The sequence below is a fragment of the Lemur catta genome, chromosome 11 (genome assembly GCF_020740605.2).
Source record: "Lemur catta isolate mLemCat1 chromosome 11, mLemCat1.pri, whole genome shotgun sequence".
NCBI classification, from domain to species: domain Eukaryota; kingdom Metazoa; phylum Chordata; class Mammalia; order Primates; family Lemuridae; genus Lemur; species Lemur catta.
Window position 1 is genome coordinate 56,010,587 of NC_059138.1, and position 22,429 is coordinate 56,033,015.

General features: G+C 37.8%; 1 protein-coding gene across 2 annotated transcripts in view; it reads right to left on the reverse strand.

Annotated features, from left to right (window-relative positions):
- Nucleotides 1-22,429, reverse strand: part of SLC25A13 (solute carrier family 25 member 13) — a 166,070-nt gene that overhangs the window by 75,308 nt on the left and 68,333 nt on the right. For both annotated transcript variants that reach the window (XM_045564065.1, XM_045564064.1), the window contains exon 5: nucleotides 6,618-6,757. In XM_045564065.1, the coding sequence (XP_045420021.1) occupies nucleotides 6,618-6,757 (140 nt within the window). The remainder of the gene's footprint in view (nucleotides 1-6,617; nucleotides 6,758-22,429) is intronic.

The window sequence follows — 22,429 nt, forward strand, 5'->3', positions numbered from 1 at the left end:
TTTCCTTTGCCCAGAGAGCAGAAAGTGTGCAATGTGAATGGAACGTGTCCTGCATCTAATTGTCCAAGTGACCAGGATCACTACATCTCTGGTCACCCATCACCAAACTAGCAATGGCTTCCATTTGGACACAAAACAGAATCTAATCTACTGGAAGAGTTGAGGGCAAACCACATTAGCCACCTTTACTCACTATTTCATTTTAGAACACCAAGTGATGCTGTCTTTATGACATAGTGTCAAAGCTACATCACAGATCCCATCTGCTCCAACATAGAATCAACATAAAAGGCACATGTTGAAAATACAAATACAACAGTGGTTTTGAGCTACTAAAACTTCATGGTCTAGATATTTTCACTTATACAGATGACAAGTTGGGGGACAAATGGGAGGAACAAATGGCTCAGGTTATCCAATCCTAAGCAAGGATCTTGTTAATTGTCCACCAATCTGTTCAAACAATTGTAGCTTCAGCAAGTTCTACTACAAGTGATTATTCTTCGTTAGCATATGAAATCCCTCCTTATTAATCTCAAAGCTGGAGAATTTGGTGTTGCTATAGTTAAAGCTATAGTTGCTATGTTTTCTTCCATTTGGTGGCGGTGGTAGGGAGCAATTTCTTTTTTAACATCTATAGCCTTTTGTGTTGAAATTTTTGCCTTAAACCAGGATGCATGACAAATATAGTAGCAAACCATAACTGACGGTGACTATAAAGCCAAGCCCACAGCTGACCACCAGCAGTGAATCTCTGGCTTCTGCGGCGACATGTGGCAACCACCAGTACCTGGGAGCAGCAGACTTCCAGGGCCCTACTCTCTAGCGTTCAGAACCTGAATAACCAAAATGTCCATTTTATACAGAAAAGAAGTAGGCTGATCTATATGCCATGCTGACCCATAAGCCAAAATAATGGCCAATCTGCTTTAATAGAAAGAACCAAAATTGTTCTGTTGCATTATGAGCATTGAGTATGCTTTGGTATCCAACAGGGTATATAATGGGGCTCATGTAACCTGAGGTCTGGGATCCGTACCAATGTGAACGGCCAGTCTGGGATGCCAGACACATTGTTGAACCCCGGATTCTACTTCCAGCTCTCTCAACTGTGATTCACCTCTCTGGGTTTCATCATCCTTTTCTGACAAAACGAGGACCTGAATAAAACTGTGGTAAAATACTCACACCCTTGGGATTAGGGCTCTCTGTTGGGGAGGTAATCCCATTCTTAAACTCTATGTGAAGAGAAGGCATCAGAGGATTTTTAGCCTCATTCCCTCTCAAAGTCAGCTATCGTGTCTCTCAGCTAACCAACAGAATCCCAACCTCAAAATCTGGCCTCTCCACCAAACCAGAGCATTGCTGATTTCTTGACATCTCTTCTTTGAGCAATAATTTTTTTTTTTTTTCCCTAAAAACAGAAAAACATTCCTGGCTACATAATATGAAGAGCAGAATTCCAAAAAGCCCAAGTCTATACGGGCCATAGGGAAGGCTTCTACAGTACTACCATCTTAACTCCAAGGAACTGAGGAGGCTGTGCCACGCACCCCTAAGAACTTGATTCTACCTGGCAATTAATGGGTTGGGGTCAGGAATGCTACATGTCCAGCAATGCAATGGGTGCCCCCATTCAGAAGCATGGCCCCTTCCAGAAACATAAAATAACTACCCATAGCCTTGACCCTGGAGATAGTGCAGTAGAATGGTAACAGAATAATATTCTTTTCTTCTTTTACTCTGGCACATGTTTTTATTTTTTTTTAATTTTTTATTGATACATAATAATTGTACATATTCATGGAGTACATGTTATATTTTGATACAAGCATATAACATATAATGATCAAATCAGGGTAATTGGGACATGATTCACCTGAAACATTTATCATTGCTTTATGTTGGGAACATTTGAAAACTTCTAGCTATTTTGAAATATAGTAAATTACTGTTAACTACAGTTGCCCTATTGCACTATTGAACACTAGAACTTTTCCCTTCTATTTAACAGTATTACCCATTCACCAACACCTCTTCATTATCCCTTCCTGCCACCCTTACCAATCTCTAGTAGCCACCATTCTATTCACTACCTCTATGAGATCAATTTCTTTAAGGTCTCATATATGAGTGTGAAAATGCCATATTTGTCTTTCTGTGCCTGGTTTATTTCACTTAAAATAATGTCCTCCAGATCCATCCATGTTCTGCAAATGACAAAATTTCCTTCTTTTTCATGGCTAAATAATATTCCATTGTGTACATATACCACATCTTCTTTATCCACTCGTCCCTTGATAAACACTTAAGCTGATCCCACATTTTAGCCATTGTGAATAATGCTGCAATAAACACAGAAGTGCAAATATCTTCTGGTTACATTTTATGTCTTTGCCTCACCTAAGTGAGGTTTAGAGGCATGCCCTTCCCCTCTACAATGCTCACCATGTCCGTGTCCATTAGCTGTGAGTTTACCCTTCCAACCCCCTAATCCCTGGAGAATATTACTACCGTGTGAGCACCATAGTGTTGATCAGTTAGTGCCAATTTGATGGCGAGTATATGTGTGACAATTCCTCCGATCTTGTGATTCCTCACTGCGGATAATGGGCTCAAGCTATAGACCTGTGATCTTACTGAAGAAGCTAAGCTCTAGAACAACTGCTCTTTATTCTTTCCGGGAACCTAATGAAAGCTATGGGTTGTTTCCCCAGAAAATTACCTGTACATGCAAAATTTTATCCTAGACTATATTTATTCTTTTGCATTAATAGGAGATAATGATAACTACCCTCTCAAAGTATTGGGAAGATGCTATTATCAGAAATAGAATATTTAAAAGGACTTTGCAAATTATAAACATTATACAGCTATTAGTTAATATCATTTCTTTTTTTGAAAGCAACTCAATATGGACTGTATAGAATAAATTTGGCAGGAAAGTTTAAGAGAACTTTCATTCTGTGTCCCCAAGTGCCTATGACATCAACTCAAAAAATGGGCAAAGATCTGAATACCTGCCGTAAGGGTTTATGCTACAAAAGAGAAAACTCATAGGGTGTACATTTTACACTTCCTTTCGGCTGCTCCTTTTCCACTGTTGGGCAGATACACACATTCCCAGATTCATACATTGTGAGTGTCTCAAGAGTTGTTGTCTCTGCATCTCTTAGCCCTGTGCACAGGGCCTCCTGACAAACCCTATATGCTCAGAAAACATTTGCTGAATCGGATGGTTTGCCCCACATGAGTAAGAATCACAGCACAAAAAAATACTCCCAGCAGGGTAGAGAGTTTTATGTTAATATGATTTATGAACTGGAGTTCCATCAGGTATAGAATAGGAAAAATTGTCCAAATCGTTTTCTAGAAAACTCAGTATATTAAAATCCATTTTTAAACTAGCAACCATAAAATCAGAGCTTTGCTCTAGAAGCTGAGAGCAGACATACATGAGAGGTTTACAGCCTATTTTAAAATATGCAAACCCACATATAATAAAACTGTATTCACATTTACACCGTCATTCATGTAGATAAGTGGAGAAGATAGAACTGGGCATTAAAAACAACAGCAGCAAACACAACAGTATAAATGATGAGCTAACAAATGTGGCCCCACTCCCTTTTGAAATCCTTCCCTACCAACGAGGAACCAGACAACAGGAAGGAGGCTTGTGTCCCTGTTACTTGCTTCAACATTATTAGTTAGATGCAAAGTACAAATAAAGCAAGTTTAACTCAAAAAATATCCAAATGATTCACCACTTTATGGATTTTATAACCAAAGCACAAAAATGATAAACCAGTTCACTGTTGAAGCAATGCCCATGACTGCTACCATCTTAGTGGTTGGGGACCTATTCAGATCATAAACAGATGAACATGCGAACCAAGTGAGATCCTCACAGTCACACAGTGTCTTCTAACAAACTCATACTTGCTTACAGAAAAACATTTATTAAATGAGGAACAAAACTGGAACTTGCAGAGAGAATGGCAATGCCTAACAATCACTCATGGGTACATACATAAACGTGGGTAATGCACATGCTGCCTAGATCCAACCTGAGCCATTTTCTAGGGACCCTCAATGAACTAAACTAGTGTTGTCTCTATATAGGACTCAGGCTCCTTGAAACCACAAGCACTTCTCTCAGCTGTCCTGACAGCCACTCCTCTTCCTCATCAGGTGACAGGTAACAGCATGCATGGTGGCAGCTCTTTCGCATCTCAAGCAGCCAAGTATCTGCCTTCACCACCTTGGCACCAGCCAGGGAGCTGGTACCTGTTGCTGGTGCCCGTTTCTAGGCCCTGCCCTAGAGCAGAAAGGTGGGTACATGCCTGACAGAGCAAGAGCCTGAAAACACAGGAGATTAAATTTACTTATATCTTTAAGAAGCTGCCTGCTTCCAGAAAGGAGCCCAAGGGAAGCGAACAAAGCATTTGAAGTAGAGGTCTGAAGTGGTACCTGCATTCAGATGGAGTTCGAAGGAAGCAAACAAAACATCTGAAATCGTGGGAAGTGACCCAATGGTAGACACCAAAACTGGCATTCATCAGTAAAGCCTATCATGATACATCCAGTAATTCCTATAAATCTGGGTCTGGAGCAGGGCACAAAAGCAAGGCCCTGACCAACGTCATTAACCACCATAACCATTTAAATCTAGTAAAAGTGTAGTACTTCCATTGTGACTAGAAAGTCACAATCATCCCATGCAGGGCACTGTGGGATCTTTCCACTTACCATTATACAACGGAGTCAAATTTAAGTGTGTGCCCTGCAAGTTATAGCTGCAAACATAACCAGTAATCCCTGAGTCATCTAATCCTCGACTCTGGTTTCCTCATATCTTCAGGAAGGCCTAGAAGCTGCTGTGAGCGGTTTAGAATTGACTCAATTCAGCATAATTGACACTTGCTTACAGGGAGAAACACCATCATCCTTACTACTGCTAACATCCCATTAAAGCTAAAAGTTAAATAGGCTGTGTTCCCTAAAGTCAATTGGAGACATTTGTCTCAGTAACATTATTGTAATTATTCCTCATCAAAATGAATACCGACTCCTACTGTGCACCAATGTCCTGTGTAAACAATAGCAAAAATCCAGCAACTCACATTACGTTCTTCACCTTGGTTAAGTAAGTTTATGTCTATAGAGAACTGAAGACAGGGATTCGCAGACATGTTTTTAAAAAATACAAAGGCAGCTTTAAAGTACCTTGTTTTAAGTTTCTGAAGGCCTGGAAAATAAAAGCAAGCTAAAAAGCATGACAAATTCTACACATCACAGCAATGCCACTGAAAGTTAGCAGGGAAGCACCTATTGAAGTTCATCTATTATGTGTGCTCGCTCCTAAGAATGGATACCACAAAACGCTTCCTGAATGAGCACCACGCACAGTGCACGAGTATGTGCCTGTGCACCCTCCACTTCCACCCAGAACTGTGTCTCCAACCACTCCTCAGAAGGCTCTGATAAGGTCTGAAACACAAAAACACCAGGGGTACCAGGATGCCCACTAACAACACTTCTAGTAACAAAGAATTGCAAGTGATTTCCCTGACAAATTTTTCCTCAAGATGCAAAATTTATACCAAGTGAATCTTCTTAAATGCATCTTTTAAAGTATTAGATTTAATAACATAAAAATATAATTTGTTAGAAAAAAACCCAAATGTACAAAAATCCAGAAGAAAGAATGGTTTCTCAGAAACCTATATATTAATATTATATGGATATTGACCTCTAATGACTAAATGTTAGTAACGGGATTAAAACATTTTAAATGATGCTTTAGAAAGAAAACTAAACTGTAATCATATTTTGTTAATACTCTTCTGCTGGCATTGGGCACTCTTCAGTGGCCCAATGATATGATCATAATGGAGGAGGGGGGAGGAGAGAAGCGCAGGAGGGACTGGGCTAGGGAAAGTGCACCCCAGAAACGTAGACAACTGCTACAGCGTTTAACCTGTGGGAAGTAAGTGCCCAAGTGCCCTTAGAACAGATCCCCAGGCTGACACATTAGAACTACCTAACAAGTATTAAATAGCCTCCAGATGCCCATGCTCCCCACCACGCTACCCTCCACCAAATCCAATCTCTGGAGTTGGGACCCTGGCAATAATAGTTTTTAAAGCTTCCCAGGTGATTCCAATATGCAGCCAAGTTTGAGACCCAGGACTTGATCTATAAAAACCTCAGATGAAATGACTGTGATGCTGATGATGACATCTGCCCATTTCTCAGCGGAAAACAAAATATTGGTGAATAGTAATAGAGCCAGTCATAAGCCAAAAAAGTTCCAGTTTTGCCCCTCCTGTCCTAAGTGACCTTGAGGAAATCACTTGATTTCCTGGGAACTCAATGTGTATTCCTTTCAAACATGAAGGGGTTCTACACAATCTATTAAGAGCCCATTTAATGCTATGATTTTGACCTATTAATAAAGAAATACTTCTAAATGGGGACAGTTTTGCCAGGGTTAGAAAGGTTGCAGTAAATTAGATTTCAGGGCTCAGATCAAAGCTAGTATCCTTCAGTCACAATTTGATCCCAAGTTTTACTTGTTTACTCTTAAAAAGAGTAAAAACAGCTAGACCCACCAGTAAAAACTGAGTGAATTCTGCATATGTCAGGTGTCTTTTTCTTTCTTTTCCAAAATGTAGTTGCACAAATTCTGAATCCCAGTTAAATGGAATATGTTGGTGAATTGTGGTCTGTCCAAAAACTTGCTTAACATCCTCTGAAAAGAGAAAAGAAAGGTTGATTAAAACAAAACAAGTCAGGTTCTTCCTTCTAAAATCTGTTATTAAATGGATATTGCTATTTCTTCTTATGAAAAAGTAACTCAATTTTAAACATACACACAGATTATAAAACTATGGCAGAAATAAATTTTGGAATCCTCATGGAATCTGTCAAGAAATCAAAGTTAAGAATCCCACCAAAAAAATAAAGGGGAAAAAAAATCAAGAAGTCTCTCTCTCTCTCTCTCTCTCTCTCTCTCTCTCTCTCTCTCTCTCTCTCTCTCTCTCTCTCTCTCACACACACACACACACATACACACACACACACACACACACAGCCTAAGACTGTAGGAAACCAAAGTAATAAACTAAAACTATTATCATCTGTCTGTTTCAATATATATTGATTATTTTCTATTATCATCTCATTTGTTTCCATATTATTTTCTAGGTACAGCGAATAGAATTCAATCTTTAGTGGCAGTAAACACACAAACACATAATAAACAAGTCCTAAATACAGTCTTTATCAAGTTATTTAAAAGTTATTGGAAGATTCAGAAATCAGTTCGAAAAAACTTGAAGCACATATTCCACATCCCTAACACTCTACTTGAGCTTTAAAAAGTCCAACAATTTATCAGGCTGCACTTGAAGACAAAGAAAATGGGAAGAAAAGCCAGTAGCCCAATTCTTTAACTCTCCATTGCTCTCCTTTCCTCTTGACATAAATTCTCAAATTGTCCAAATAATCCCATTGCAACACGGGCTACCAAATGTGCTAGTATTGATTCATCACTTATTTTCAGCCTCTAGTACAAAACCGTAAGAGGAATGACTGAAAAAAAGACTATGAAAAACCTCACTTTTCTAAAGCTTCATTTATGAGTCCCCTCCCAACAGAAGCGTACGTTTGGAGGGTGGAAGAAACACAAATTATTTATATTAATAAATTTTTCCTGGCTTTCACATCTTTAAATACATCTACCAAACCTGCACATTTTTATGAGCAAACTGTGCCTGATACCTTTTTTTTCTTTTGCTTCTATTTTTTTAAAAAAGGAAAAAGAATAAAGTTCTTTGGTCCCATAAAGGGTGCCAAAACCTTTGGCACAGATTCTACTGTTCCCCCCCAAATTTCCTACTTCCATCTCTATTATACCCACAAAGTTTTTATTCCATGCTTTTAAAGTTTCCAGAAATTTTTAAAGTCTTGCCATGAAGAAACAGTAATGCCACCATTAGCATAAGGTGTATTTGCAGAGAAGGCAGTAAAAATCAGAATTATGCGGTGCATAAATTTCATAAAAGGTGGCAGAAAACCTCAGGTTGGCACTGATGAGGACAATAAAATAAAAGTTTTAAAGTGCAACCCTCGGTTTCTCTGAATTTATTGTGTTCTCCACTTTTAGGGGAAAAAAGAGACGAGATATTGAAAAAATTAATTAGATAGAAGGAGGGACTCTTTTCTGAGTCTGTGAGAAGAAATTACTGAACTTAATTTCAAATGACTTAGGTTCAAATTCTACCAATAACAGCAGCTAAAATTTCTTGGGCACTCACCATGCACCAGGTATTGTTCTCATGGCTATATGTATAAGTCCTTTAATATCTCCAAGTGTGACTTTCTTCAGTGGCAAAACATATTAACCAAAATAACCTGTAGCTCCTTTCCAGTTCTATACCTCTGTATGAAGCAGGCCCAATGGAGATTCTATGAAGATTCCCATAATCTTCTAATCTAGGCCAATAAATCCCCTAATGAGAAATGATGTTCAAACAATAAAGGTGGGATTAAAAATAAAGCAAACAATGTTTTTACAGTATGAATAAAATTTTATACCATAATAAAATTTTAGAAAAATAATATACAAGCAAAAATGGCTTTCTGGGCCAGGCACGGTGGCTCACGCCTGTAATCCCAGCACTTTGGCAGGGGGAGGCGGGAGGATCTCTTGAGGCCAGAAGTTCGTGACCAGCCTGGGCAACACAGCAAGACCCATCTCTACAAATAAATTTAAAAACTAGCGGGGCATGGTGGTACACACCTTTAACCCTGGCTACTCAGGAAGATCACTGGAGCCCAGGAGTTTGCAGTGATCAGATCACTGCACTCCAGCCTGAGAGACAGAGTGAGACTCTGTCTCTTTAAAAATTAAAAAAAAAAAAAAAAGGCTTTCTGGTTTATCCTTGGTTTACTTGAAAATTCCTTTTGCTAAGCACTCTGGTGGAATAAAGTTCTAATGTAATAATCATAAGACAGCTGTCAAGAACAAGTCCTTCCTCTTCTTGACCTCTCCCCTTCAATGTTCCATAGAAAGTAACAGAAGGTATCAACCACATAGTTAGTATATATAGCCAAGGCACCCGTTATCCATTTTTATATTTATATGGTCTGAAATTATAAATATATAAAAATAAGTTGAAACTATTCAAAAATTACTGAATGAATTTTCAATGGGTCTCACCCTAACCAACAACCTTATTTTTCCTATAATTAAAGTAACTACCGTTTACTGTTTATTAGAGCTCAGATTTGAATCCAAAACTTTGTACTCTGTATAGAGCTTTTTGTATCATTCCATAGTTTGTCTCTCTTATCCAAATGCCTGCCTGAAGTATTGAAATCTAGTCCCTCTGTAGTATAGAGCTATATACATTATCGTTTAGATATCCCAACTCTAAAATCTGACAATCCTATAGACATGCATTAATAATAGTGATTTGTTTTCAGAAAGATCTCTATATATAGTGTGTATATGTATGTGCATGTATAGATGTGTGTTTGTACACACTTATTGTTTATCTTTTATTTCCAAATATATTATTAGCCCTTTGACAGCAAAGGCCCTATTTTTCACATCTGAGTCTCCCACTGGAGCTGGCACTATGGGTGGGCATGGAGCTACTGTTCACAGAGTAGTGGCTGAATTTACTTGAACCAAAAAAGGTTTATGATAGATAGAATAACATATTAAGGACAGTGGTATTAACCCTTTGAGGCACTACAGTTTCCCTTATTGAGAAACTCCTTCAGCAATCATTTCCTGACACTTCAGCGAAGTGTTTACCATCAGTCTTATTCACTAAAATCCTCTGCCCCACTCCTAGACTAAGTCTATTGAGGGGCTGAAAAGTCTGCATTTTAATTAGCACCCCAGGTTTTTCTTATGCAAGGGTCCATGATCTCATTTTGGAAAAAATTATCTTAAAGAATATGGAAGGGTTAGAGTCATTTTACTTCTTACTAATTTTTAACTTCTTATTGAGGCAGACCAAAATAGAAAAGGAAAGAGGTAGGGAAAACTCTCCAGACCAGGCAGTAAAATGCAGGAATGTGTCAACACAGGTCACAGGTAGACCTAGAAAGACACTCAGGGCTGCCACGTTGCACAACGCCAGTGGATGGGAGTCACTTCGTGGTCCATGTGACCGGTGCCTCCTGGAGCTGGGCAGTGTACAAACCACATGACCCTGAGAATGCAGCCCCATTGTCCGCTCCTTGGCTGTTCTAACACCGGCTGTTGTAGGAATGCCAGTCCTTAGCTAGCTAGCTATCACACCCCTAAGCAGCATGGCTTAGAGCACTGTTCTAGGGCCCCTGGGAAGGAGGGATGCTAACACACTGCATTAGCACTAAACTGCAGGGGGTACTCCTGGCAAGGAAGGGCTTAAGGAGAAAGGCACTTACAGAGGTGGGACACAAAGGCTTCTTCGAGGACATAAAACTTGATCTGGGCCCTGAAGGCTGTAGAGGATTTACTCAGACGGTCCTTTGAGGGAGTCTTTCAGTGGAGAGCAACAGCATGAAGAAAGGTCCATTTCTTTTGAAACGAATCAAAAGTCCAGTTACAGTGCTTTGGACCAAAGCCACCTGGGATCACTGAGACATGACAGATCCTGCTCCAGGGAGCCACAGACATCGGCATCACCTGCCAGCAGCAAATATTATTATTTTTAAGCTCCCAGGACTTGATGCTACATTTATGGTGAAGAAAAGTTTGCTATAAAAAGAACAGTTGGCCATGGAACTCTACAGAAAAAAAAGGCCTGGAGTTGTCTACCACTTGGTACAATTTCTACAAAATTTATTTTTCACTCTCCTGACCTACCCAACAGGATTATGTATGCAAACATTGTAAGATTGCCAAGCCATTCAAATTGGACAAACCAAATGATATGCGAAAGATGAGATGAAACCTACCAATATTTCTACTCATTTTCACAGCTAATAAACTCTTTTAAAACAAATTATCAAATCTTGCCACTCTGGAAAACTCGCATATTTTCTCCAAAAATATTTTATAGGCTCATAAGTTTCTGAACTTTTCATTCTGCTCCAATAAATCATACTTGGGCATTCATTTTCTGAAATGCTTGGTCTCTACATTTTCCTGCAGGCTCATGAACTGAAACAATATCTATAAACCCAATAATCACAATGGGTTGCTCACATTTCCCCCTCACTTTGAAAGACACTACTATCTCAGGTTAATATTCCTTCCTCCTTTTAGGAGGCACAAATAGCTTTCTCATTTAACATTTGATTAAGATTCCTCCATGCCTTGTGAGACAATTACGAGGTAAGAGTACTCCTCTCATTTGATAGCTAGGAAATCAGAAATGGAAAACCAAGCAGTTTTCAAGTCCAATTGTATTCTGTACTCTGGCTCCCATGGGCAATCCCGTGAGCTTTACCATGAAAGACTCCTGGAGTCAAACTTAGGATTGCCCTCTTACTAAACTCCTACCATTCCCTGACCTTTCCAAAACTAACTTGCAGTCCTGGAGAGCAAAGAGGAAACCCAAAAGTTTCAGCTTTTTTGGTTGCTTACTTGTTTCAGAATAACTCATAACTCACCAGCTGAGAGCTTTCAAATAGGCGCCGCTTGGCAGATCTATCACTAACTTTAAAAGAATTAAAAGGTTTCTTCTGGTCTAAAACACAAGACCTTAAAATCTGACCCTCAGGTAGAAATCATATAGGCAAAAGGCAAAACCGAATTAGCACTAAAATGTTAATATAGCAGTAGGTATATATTCTGGATATATAAAGTCATATTTTTCTTAGTTCAGCCACTCCTCCTGAAAATGAAAGTTAATTAGAATGCTTATCTTTTAAAGTATAATTATTGTTATTTCAGTCTGTGCCAAACAAGCTATGTTTGGAAGGCCTAAGTTCCCATAATATCACGAAATAACAGTGGTATTATTTAAAGTAGGACTTCACCAAATAAGCTCACAAAACCTTTGAGTTTATTTGTGGGACTTTGCTTTCTGCATAAATGTTTCCAACTTAAAAGTCTTCTGCATTTTTTATAACATAAAAAGACAATTACAAAGTGGCAGTTGTTCTTTCCTAAAGGTAACCTCAAAAGGTCAACTAATTTCCCCAAATTTATACATTTGCCAGGCTACAGAGTATGACTGTAGTGGAAAGAGTTGGGACTTTTAAAAGACCACAAATGGCATCATCTTATATATAGGCAGTCCAAAGAAATCCACTAAAAAACTATTAGAGCTAAAAAATAAATCTAGCAAGGTTGAAAGTTAAAAGATCAATACACAAAAATTAATTGTACTCCTACACATTTGAAATAAGGAACCCAAAAATGAAATTAAGAAAACAGTTCTGTTTACAATAGCCTCAAAAAGAATAAAATACTTGCAAATAAATTTAACAAAAGATGTGTAAAACTTATACTGTAAAAACAATAGAACAGAATTGAAAGAAATTAAGGAAGACCCAAATAAATGGAAAAACATTTATTTATGAACATGGATTAAAAGACTTAATATCCTTAGAGATGGCAATACTCTCCAAAGTTAAAATGGTAATATTCCCCCAAATTATGTACAGATTCAATGTAATCCCTATCAAAATCCTATCTGGCTTCTTTGCAGAAATTGGCAATCTGATCCTAAAATCCATATGCAAATTCAAGGGATCCAGAAGAGCCAAAACAATCTTAAAAAAGAAGAACAAATGGGGAACCTGCAGCCTTGGAGCCACATGTGGCCTTCTGGATCCTAGAGTGCGGCCTTTGACTGAATCCAAATTTTACAGAACAAATCCTTTTATTAAAAGGAGTGCAGCAGAAAAAGATGTAGCTTTTCTTGCCCTTGTTGGTACTTAAAAAAGAACAATCTGAAATCAAAAGGCCACAGGTTCCCAAGCCCTAGATGGGATAGAATTGAGAATCAAAAAGTAAACCCCCTTAGATACCAACGAAGGAATTGAGGTGGGGGGAAGTAAACTCTAACATTTATGATCAATTGATCTTCAATAAAGGTGATAAGAGAATTCAATAGGAAAAGACTAATCTTTTCAACAAATGGTGCTGCGACAACTAGATGTCCACATGCAAAAGAATGAAATTGGGCCCCTATCTCATACCATATACAGAAATTATTAATAACTGAAAATGGACCAAAGACCTAAATGTAAGAGCTAAAACTGCAAATAGTTTTAGAAGAAAATACAGGCATATTTTCAAGAAAATTTTAGAAGAAAATATAGGCATAATCTTTGTGACCTTGGTTTGAGCAATGGTTTATCAGATATGACACAAAAAACACAAGTAAAAAAAGAAAAGAATTGATAAACTGTACTTCATCACAATTTAAAACTTTGTATTCCAAACGACACCATCAAGAAAGTGAAAAAAGCCTACAGACTGGGACAAAAACTTTGCAAATCACATATCTGATAAGGAACTCTAAAATATACAAATAACTCTCACAATTCAATAAGACAAATAATGCAATCTAAAAATGGGCAAAGGATCTGAATAAACATTTCTCCAAAGATGGCACACAAATAGCCAATAAACACATGAAAAGATGTTCAACATTATTAGCCATCAGGGACATGAAAATCAAAACCACAATGAGTTAATGCTTCACCCCACTAGGATGGCTACAATCTAAAAGAGATAATAACAAGTGTTGATGATGAGGATGTGAAGAAACTGCAACCCTCATACACTGCTAGCAGGAATATAAAATGGTGCTGCCACTTTGGAAAATAGTCTGATAGTTTCTCAAAAAAGTTAAACACAGAGTTAATCATATGACCCAGCAATTCTACTCTCAGGTATATACTCAAGGGAAATGGAAATGTGTCCACACAAAAATATGTACATGAATGTCCATAGCAATATTAATCATAATAGCCAAAGAGTAGAAACAACCCACATGCCCATTCTGATGGATAAACTGATGGTCTACCCATACAATGTAATATTATTCATCAACAAAAAGGAATAAAGCACATGCAAAAATGTGGATGAACCTTGAAAATATTATGCTAAATAAAAGAAGCTGGTCACAAAAGACCACATATTGTATGATTCCGTTTATATGAAATGCCCAGAATAGACAATCCAGACAGACAAAGCAGATTAATGGTTACCAGGGCATGGGGGGGACTAAAGAAAATGGGGAAAGGGGCATTGTTAAGGTGTGGGTTTCTTGTTGGGCTATTGAAAATATTCTAAAATTGAATGTGGTGATAGTGGTACAAATCCATGAATGTACTAAAAACCACTGAATTATATACTTTAAATGGATAAATGGGCGAATTATATCTCAATAGAGCTATTTTTTAAAAAACCTGGGAGCATCAGAGATCTTCCTCTTGTTAATGAGTAACATTAGGCAAATTACTTACTCTCACTCAATTCTCTCAATCTTTAAAATGGGAATAAAATATCTATCTTAGAAGGTTGTTCTGGGGTTAAGCATGCCTAGTACAGTGTTCTAAATATAGAAGGTGACCATTAAAATGCTAAAAATCCAAAATCTAACATCTTAATTATAATGAAAATTATTATCTGGGCACCAAATATTTACAAATGATACAAAAAAATCAGGCACAGTATGATTTGCAAATATCATAGTTGATATATTTCTCAAAAAGCAATAATTTTCCTCAAATATTTAAAATCCATCTTTCCCTGAGCTCATATATAAAAATTTTGAATGAAAAGTGATCAAAAACTAAGTAATTTTCTATTATGTTTCTTAAAGTATAAAATTAAGATTCAAAACCTCCACTTTTACTTTGAAGATCTTTCTGATACTAGAAATATTTAATTGGCAAATTACTTGCACATGCCATTAAGTGGTTAGACTGAATTTGTTTTTACAAATTCTATGGGCTCTCAATTCCTTAACCTCTACCACACTATAATCTGAAATCATCGAGGTCTTCACTTATGCAAATTTTAACTTTCTATATTTTGTTTCCATACAGAATAACTAAATTAATGCACTTTAATTTCTAAAAGATTCACTTTTTGAAGTGGCAAATCAATGAAAAGGAGTTTCTCATTAAAATAAAAAAGATTCATCAAGCTATATTATTTCAAACACTAAACCATAATCTCTCTCTCACTGATCCTAAAAATTCCATTAATACAATAAACACAAAAGGGATGTTTGTGTTAAACAGGAAAGTAACCCCCCTGGAGGCAAAGAGAGGGCTGCTCGAACAGCCTAGCACTTTATCTCTGAACTGCTTCCGGCTTTCCCTAATGCGTGCTAAATCCTCAAAGAAAAGTTGTGGTTTTGCTCTAAGGGAAGTAATATTCCACCCTGCTGATCTGGTTAACAACAGCTTATGCGGCCATCATCTTTTAAGCAGGGAGTAAGAGACAAATTGTTGAATTCGTAAGTTAAATAACATAATGGAGTAAGTGGATGCAGGCCCATCTCTACTGCCATATGCTCCAATATCAAGGTTGCCATTTCAAACCCTTTTGACAAGTGCCTTTTTATATTAATCACAGTTAAGGGTCTGAAGAGGAAAGAAGTATTCTGGCTACAATTCAGACTCGCTCAAGGAACTTCTAGGGGGAAAATGGTTGCCATTAAAACAGAGTAAGTAGAGCATAAGTACTTCACATTAAAATTGAGTTCTCTGTAAGCCCCTGAAAACTTTTTTTAATTATTATTCTGAACATGTAGGTACAGTGGTGATAAGTGTCTTTCAAAAAATGAGCCCACACACAGTCCAGCAGAGCCAAATATTATACTGAAGTCACAGATGGCGTTGGCGTATGTGAAAAAATAAAGGCTAATTTAAAGTTCTTCCAGTTCTGCACCGAGAGAGGGATGGAAGTGCCCTGATTTGAGGTCATGTGGCATCCTGGAAAGAACACTTGTCCTTTTAGTGCCAGAAGGCAAAGTTGTGGTTCCTATGAAAATAGTCACCTTTCCCCCCTGGGCTTGTTTCCTCATCCATGAAAGAAAGCCATAAACCACACCAGCCATTGTTCAACTGAAGTATGAACTATGTTCCCTTGGAGAGTTTGTTTAAAACACATTCCCAAGCCCCACGCCCAAAAATTCTGAATCAGTAGATGAGATGGAGCCAAGGAGGCCACAGTTGTAACCACCATCCCCATGCTATTACAATGAGAACCCATGGTCTGCTTCATTGATAAGAATCCTCCTATTCTAAAATCTGATGGATCTATAAATCCTCAAGATTAATACACTATTTAAGTGATCACAGTGAATGTTAGCTAGCAACAAAAATGTCTCAAGTCTGGCGGATATTTAGCATGAGATACTAATCATCTATCACATGCAGTAACTAAATCAACAGCAGAGGTGCCAACAGAGATGTTTTCAATTTATTTGCTAAAAAAAAGTTTTTTCAATTGGGTAGTATCAATCATTAGGAGCCTTTCATAATATCAAAAGCAGGTCAATTAAAATGGTGTTTGGAGGCATATAGCAAACTGTGGTCACTCTCCAGATGTGTAAACTTGCTTTAATCATCTGCTTTGTGTTACTTATTGTTAACTTTCATCAGCACTAGAGAAGAACACAACCAAAAAACTCCAATGCTTTGAAATTCTTAAAACATTACAAAGAGTCCCAGTTCATTCTCTAAATGCAAGTGTAATATCTATACTATTTTAAAAAAACAATTTCCTAAGCTAGTTTCCTGAGACGGATGTTATCAAAAATAATTTTCTTGCAAAAGCATTAACATACATTTAACCCTTCTTAAATGCTTCAAGAGCAGATGTACTACAAATGTACACCCACAGTGATCCCATATTAGTATAAAACTGTTTTATTTCAATTAAAATGTCTAAGTATCCACCCCCAACATATACCTAAACTGTAATTTTCTCTGAGAACTTCCAATATGTTCTTGATTTTGTTTCCTTTATCAACCTATCAGAGCAAAAACTGCCTTGCAACTGTTGGAAGAAATCAGTCATTAAGCAACAAGATTACAGCAAATTTTCCAATTTAGAAAAACTGTATTTTTATCTCTCTCTTATACTGAAAGAATAATGGTATAATTTTACTATTTTTAAATGAGCAGCACAGTTTAAAATAGTCAGATTCTCCCAGGGCTCCAAGTTTTAGGATTTTCTGTTAGCTTTCTGTTCTCTAGACCTTCTCTCCCATTCGCCAGTTCCCTTTGCCCTTCATCGTGCGCACACAGCACACGCCCATGGACAATAGGCCTGTGCACACACAGGCGCAGTAGCCCCCATCCAGCCTCTCCGCACCCTGGAAGGCTTCTAAAGAACAGTTAACCTTCAGGCAGTAGTTAACTAAGGAGTGGCTTCACATGGTTATTGTGATTTACTCTCCAATTGACATTCTTCCACCCTCTCAACAGGCCTGCTTTTTTTTTTTTTTCCGTCCCTATTTTTAAAATGGAGTGATGAAGTAGCAAAAAGTACAATATTTTAGCCATTTGAGCATGGACAATTCTCAAATTATCCCACCAACTGGAAGTGCTCTCTGATACTACTATCTTTCAAAATTGAAGCCATTATGGTCAATCGTGCAAATCCGTATTTAGCTTTTCGTAAATAGTGGATTTTTGACCCAATGAACTGGAACAGCTTCTGAACAGTCTCTAGGATCTCTGAAAAGACACTCAATACTCAGGCATGTCATAATTCTTATCAACGTTGAGGTAACTTACTTTCAAAACTCATTATTATTCTTATTTGGAATTCATATTCTCTATTAGAATGTGAGTGTATATATGAAAATATACTTGGGTCTCCCTCATAAAATAAAATCAAATCTACTGTAGGGCAATAAATTTCTCTCACTAAAATAACACATTATTTTTGTGAAAAACTGAAATCACAATATTAACAAAGAACTTTCCCCAAATAATGCTCTTTCCTATTCTTACCCATTTTTCCCCTCACCCATCTTTTTGAGTATTTTATTTTCCAGGTGTCTTTACAAAGATAATGAAAAACCTTCCTTTCCAGGGAGCTAAAGTTTGCCCTCTTCCAATTGAATATTGCCATTCCTCTCGTTCTTTATATTTAATATTAAATTTGGGTGACTCATCAATACTTCTCATTTCCATACGTTTAACTCTCATCATTTTCTGCAACCTGAATCAAAGTGACAGAAATAGGTGTTTCCACGTATTTCCTCATGTGATCTAGCCTGCCCATTTTCCCAAAGTACGATTTCATTTTCGTCATAGCAGGTGTTCCTGGACACAATCTAACTTGAACCCAGAAAGTCCCTCCAAACAACAGTATCCATGTCAAAGAATTAACTAGCTGAAAAGGACTAGCTTAGACTTAAGAATTAAGAATTAACTAGCTTAGAAATTGCCTCAGTTCTGTGGGTTTTGTTGAGTGGAACACACAAAAGAAAGATCTGTTCCAGTAAGTTTGCTAAATGCTAGTTTAAACAAAGTTAAATAGATTTATTTTTCTGCAAGACCTCTCAAGAGCCTTAATAAACTCAAAGTTTTAGGCTTGACGATTCTCTCTTAGGACAGTCCTTTTTCAAACACCACACCACTTGTTAACATAAACAGGAAACACTAACGTAACAAAACTTACAATATCTTTCAATAGTGAAGATTAAAGGACAAAAGGCCACTGTAGTTTCCAATAAAGGGCAAGACTGGACTAGTTTCTTCTGGACTCCGAGCCAACTGGCAGTGTAGCAGCAGCAAGCCGGCCAAGGCCTCCCAACGCAAGACGGGGTGTAGATTAGTTTCTTCTATTCTGGACTATATGAAAATCAGAACCAGTTCCCTTTCTGAGTCCCTACTAGCCAGCCAACCAAATAGCTGTTTCTGCATTTTTTATAATTCTCTACATTTATTTCAGTTACACAAAAATGTCTTTTCCAGTCTGTCTCTTGCACTATACATGGATTGTCTGATACATTTCACTTCTTCCTATATCCCAAATCAAAAGGCAACCAGAAACTGATAATCATTATATTTTCAAGTCATACATAAACTATTCTATGATTGATATTTTTAACAGCAACGCTGGTAAAGTCTTATATTAATATGTCCACTAGTTCAAATGCCCCTCTCTATAAAAAGCAGTTTTTGTCTTTGGCAGATCACCAATCCCTTTGAGATTTGCTAAAACTATATAATTTTTCCCCAGAAAAAAAATGTTCATTTAGACAAAATATTACAAATAACTGTAGCCATTATGGACTCTCTGATACTTATCTAGGCAAACAGTTGAGAACTGTCTCTAAAGTTCAATTAAAAACTGCAGGCCCCCCATAACACATACCATCACAACCACCAACACTTGGATAATGAAATTGGGTTGCATTCATATATAATACCAAGAATAACTTTAAAATTGCACATAAAACATATTTCATGAAATTTTGTTCACTATAATGAAAAAATAAAGTCCAAGGAAGAGAAAAACATCTAATAGCATTATCCAAATAAAAATTTTAGATTTTAACCTAAGAAAGTGCTATGGTATAGAACATACTTTGAATTTTCAGGGGGTCCTATTGTGACTCTCATTAGACAAAGGCAGGATTCAAGTCCCCCATTACTATTGAACTAGGCTATTAACGTCATCTACTGCAGCTACAATATCTGAAGAAACGTCAATAAGTAGGAACGGTTAATGTCTTAAATAGGCATCGGAAGACTGATCACTGGTATGTGTGCCAAACATTTCAGATCAACAGTTTCATTAAACACACCCACACACACACTCTTTCTTAAAACCCACAATGGAAATGCTCTGTTCCCCTAGCAGCATAAAATAAGAAGCATGATAAAATGAAAGCGTTTGCATCAACCTGTTCAGATCCCAGGTAAATCCTTTCAAATCTCAGCTTTCAGCTCCTCCACTCGCAAAATCAGATGCTCACCTGCCTGCTTCACAAGGATTCCTTGAAGCCTCAACAATGACCACAGGCGCATGCGTTTCTGGCTTTGCCCATTCTATGGATCCAAAAGTCATCTCTTCCAAGCATCATCTTGATCCTGTCCCTGTCCTCCAAAGAACCTGCGGTGACTCCCAATTGCTCTCATATGAAATAAAAAATCTTTCTTAGGAGCCCTGCAAGTTGGTGCCCCATAAAATGGCAACCACTCCCCCAAGTGCCCATGTCTCTTAAGCTGCACCCCTCAATCACAGGTCTCCTCTACTGTGGATCCCCTCTATCCTCGACCTGCACAAAGACTACCTCCCCACCCCTCTTTACAACCCTCTCAGAACTCTGTTCATGTCGAAAGATAAAGCTTTCCTTCCCTGGTGGTCTGGTCAAAGGGAGGGGAAAATTAAAAAAGAAAAAGATAAGGCTTTTCTGGGTAAAGCCCACATCATGTGCATTTCAACAAGTTACCCAGACACAGGTATAACCAAGGCAATCTGCTATGTATCCTGAGAACTAATCTAGGTACATTCTTTTCCTGATAATTACTTTCTGCCACAGTGAAACAAAATCTTAACTAATGCATTTAATTATTGATCTTTACTTCTTTGTAAAAAATATTAAATCCTCCTAATGTCTGATATAGACTGAGTCCACAATGGACTAATTGACACGGATCTAGATTATGAAGGGCTCACCGCCCAAGCATGAGTATAAGCACCACCAGAGGGAGGCAGTGTGGCACAGTGAATAACAGCCAGCCGAAAGCAGGCCACTCTCCTGGCGCTGCCACAGGCAACCCCATGACTGTGGCCAAGTCACTTAACCTCATATATAAAGTGCTTAGCCCAGAGGTTGGTATATAGTAAGTGATCAATAAACTTAAAGATACAAATGACGGTTACTTTTCTTCTCTCATGTAAAACTACATGTCATGGGAGCAGAACAAGACCAGTAGCTACTACCTGGTCCTTCTTCCTTTCCTTTGACCCTCTCTGACCCCATAGCCAATCAGGAGCCAAGCCATACAGATACAGTCTCAGGAATGGCCTTGGTGGGGTCCAGAGATGTGACTCTAGTCTATACGTGACTTCCAGATGTGACCGCAGTGCTCCCTGCCTAGAATGTTGCTGCACTTCCCAAGCGGCCGTCACCTCCAGATGCCCCTGGCTCCATCCCTTCTTGGAACACACAGCCCACATCATGCCAGTTCAGTATTTACACACTTTCAGCCACTCCTCTGGGTCTGCTCCGATAGTCTCTCTATCCCTTCTACTCACTTGCCCTGCTTTACATCATAGATAATATATCCTGACACCATATTACATATTTTTTATGTGTTTACTCTCTCTTTCCCTAAAATGTTCCTCAAAAGTACTAAATACATTCTACCCTTAGAATCTGGGCAATGGCCATCAACAAATATTTTTTCTTTCTTCTTCTTACTCTGCTTGCCTTCAACAAGATCTTCACGCCCTTCCCTCCCACTATGGTAACCGAAATTTGACAACATCAGTAACATTCCAAATCACAGAATTCTGAAGTTTCTTTCCGTGTATTATATCAATATGTGGTAACATAAAATAAATCTATTAAATATTAATGAACTTAAAAAATGGAATGCCTACTCATTATCTCAGGTTTAAAATTAAGCTCACATTCCTGCCGCTTTCCTTCTCGGGTACTTAGCACGGATCCCTGCTAGCGGTGGTCCTACCTGCAGAATGGCTGGAGTGCATGTGCATCTTTAGATGACAACATGGATATGTTCCATTCCTATTTCTTCACCAACTCAAAATTTCCAAATAGTGGTGAGGCTGGTAGGTTAACATTTGTGACTAAATAAGCTTCTATTTAAATACTTTAAAAACCCTTAAGGGAGTAAGAAATTTACGTAGACATACAGATATATACAGAGATACTACACATATTCAATGCACTAACATTCAAAATCCCAGCAGGATGTTTCTGGAAATTAACAACTTATTCTAAAATTGTTCTGCTAAAGAACAGGGTCAGGAATAGCCTTTTGATAAATGGTGCTGGGTGAACTACATATCCTTGGGGAACAGGTCAGGGAGGAATCTTGAGCTCTACACATCTAATACCATGCAAAAATATATAAACAAATTCTAGAAAGACTAAAATCTAAATTTGAAAGGAAAACAAATTTCTGGAAGATAATACAGGATTTGGGATAAGTAAATATTTCTTAAACAGGACACAAAAAGAACTACCTACAAAAGAAAAAACTGATTATACTACATTAAAATTAGGAACTCATGTTCCTTAAGATTTCACTAAATGAGTAAAAGTGCAAGTAAAGGTACCTGTGAAACACATAACCTACCAAGGCCTTGTATCCAGAAAACAGGCACGCAACTGAAGATATTCAAATGGCCAATAAATATGAAAAAAAGCTGCACAACCCATTGGTAATCAGTGAATTGCAAACTAAGCCACACAGTGAGATATCACTAAAGGACTGGTAATCATAAGTGCTG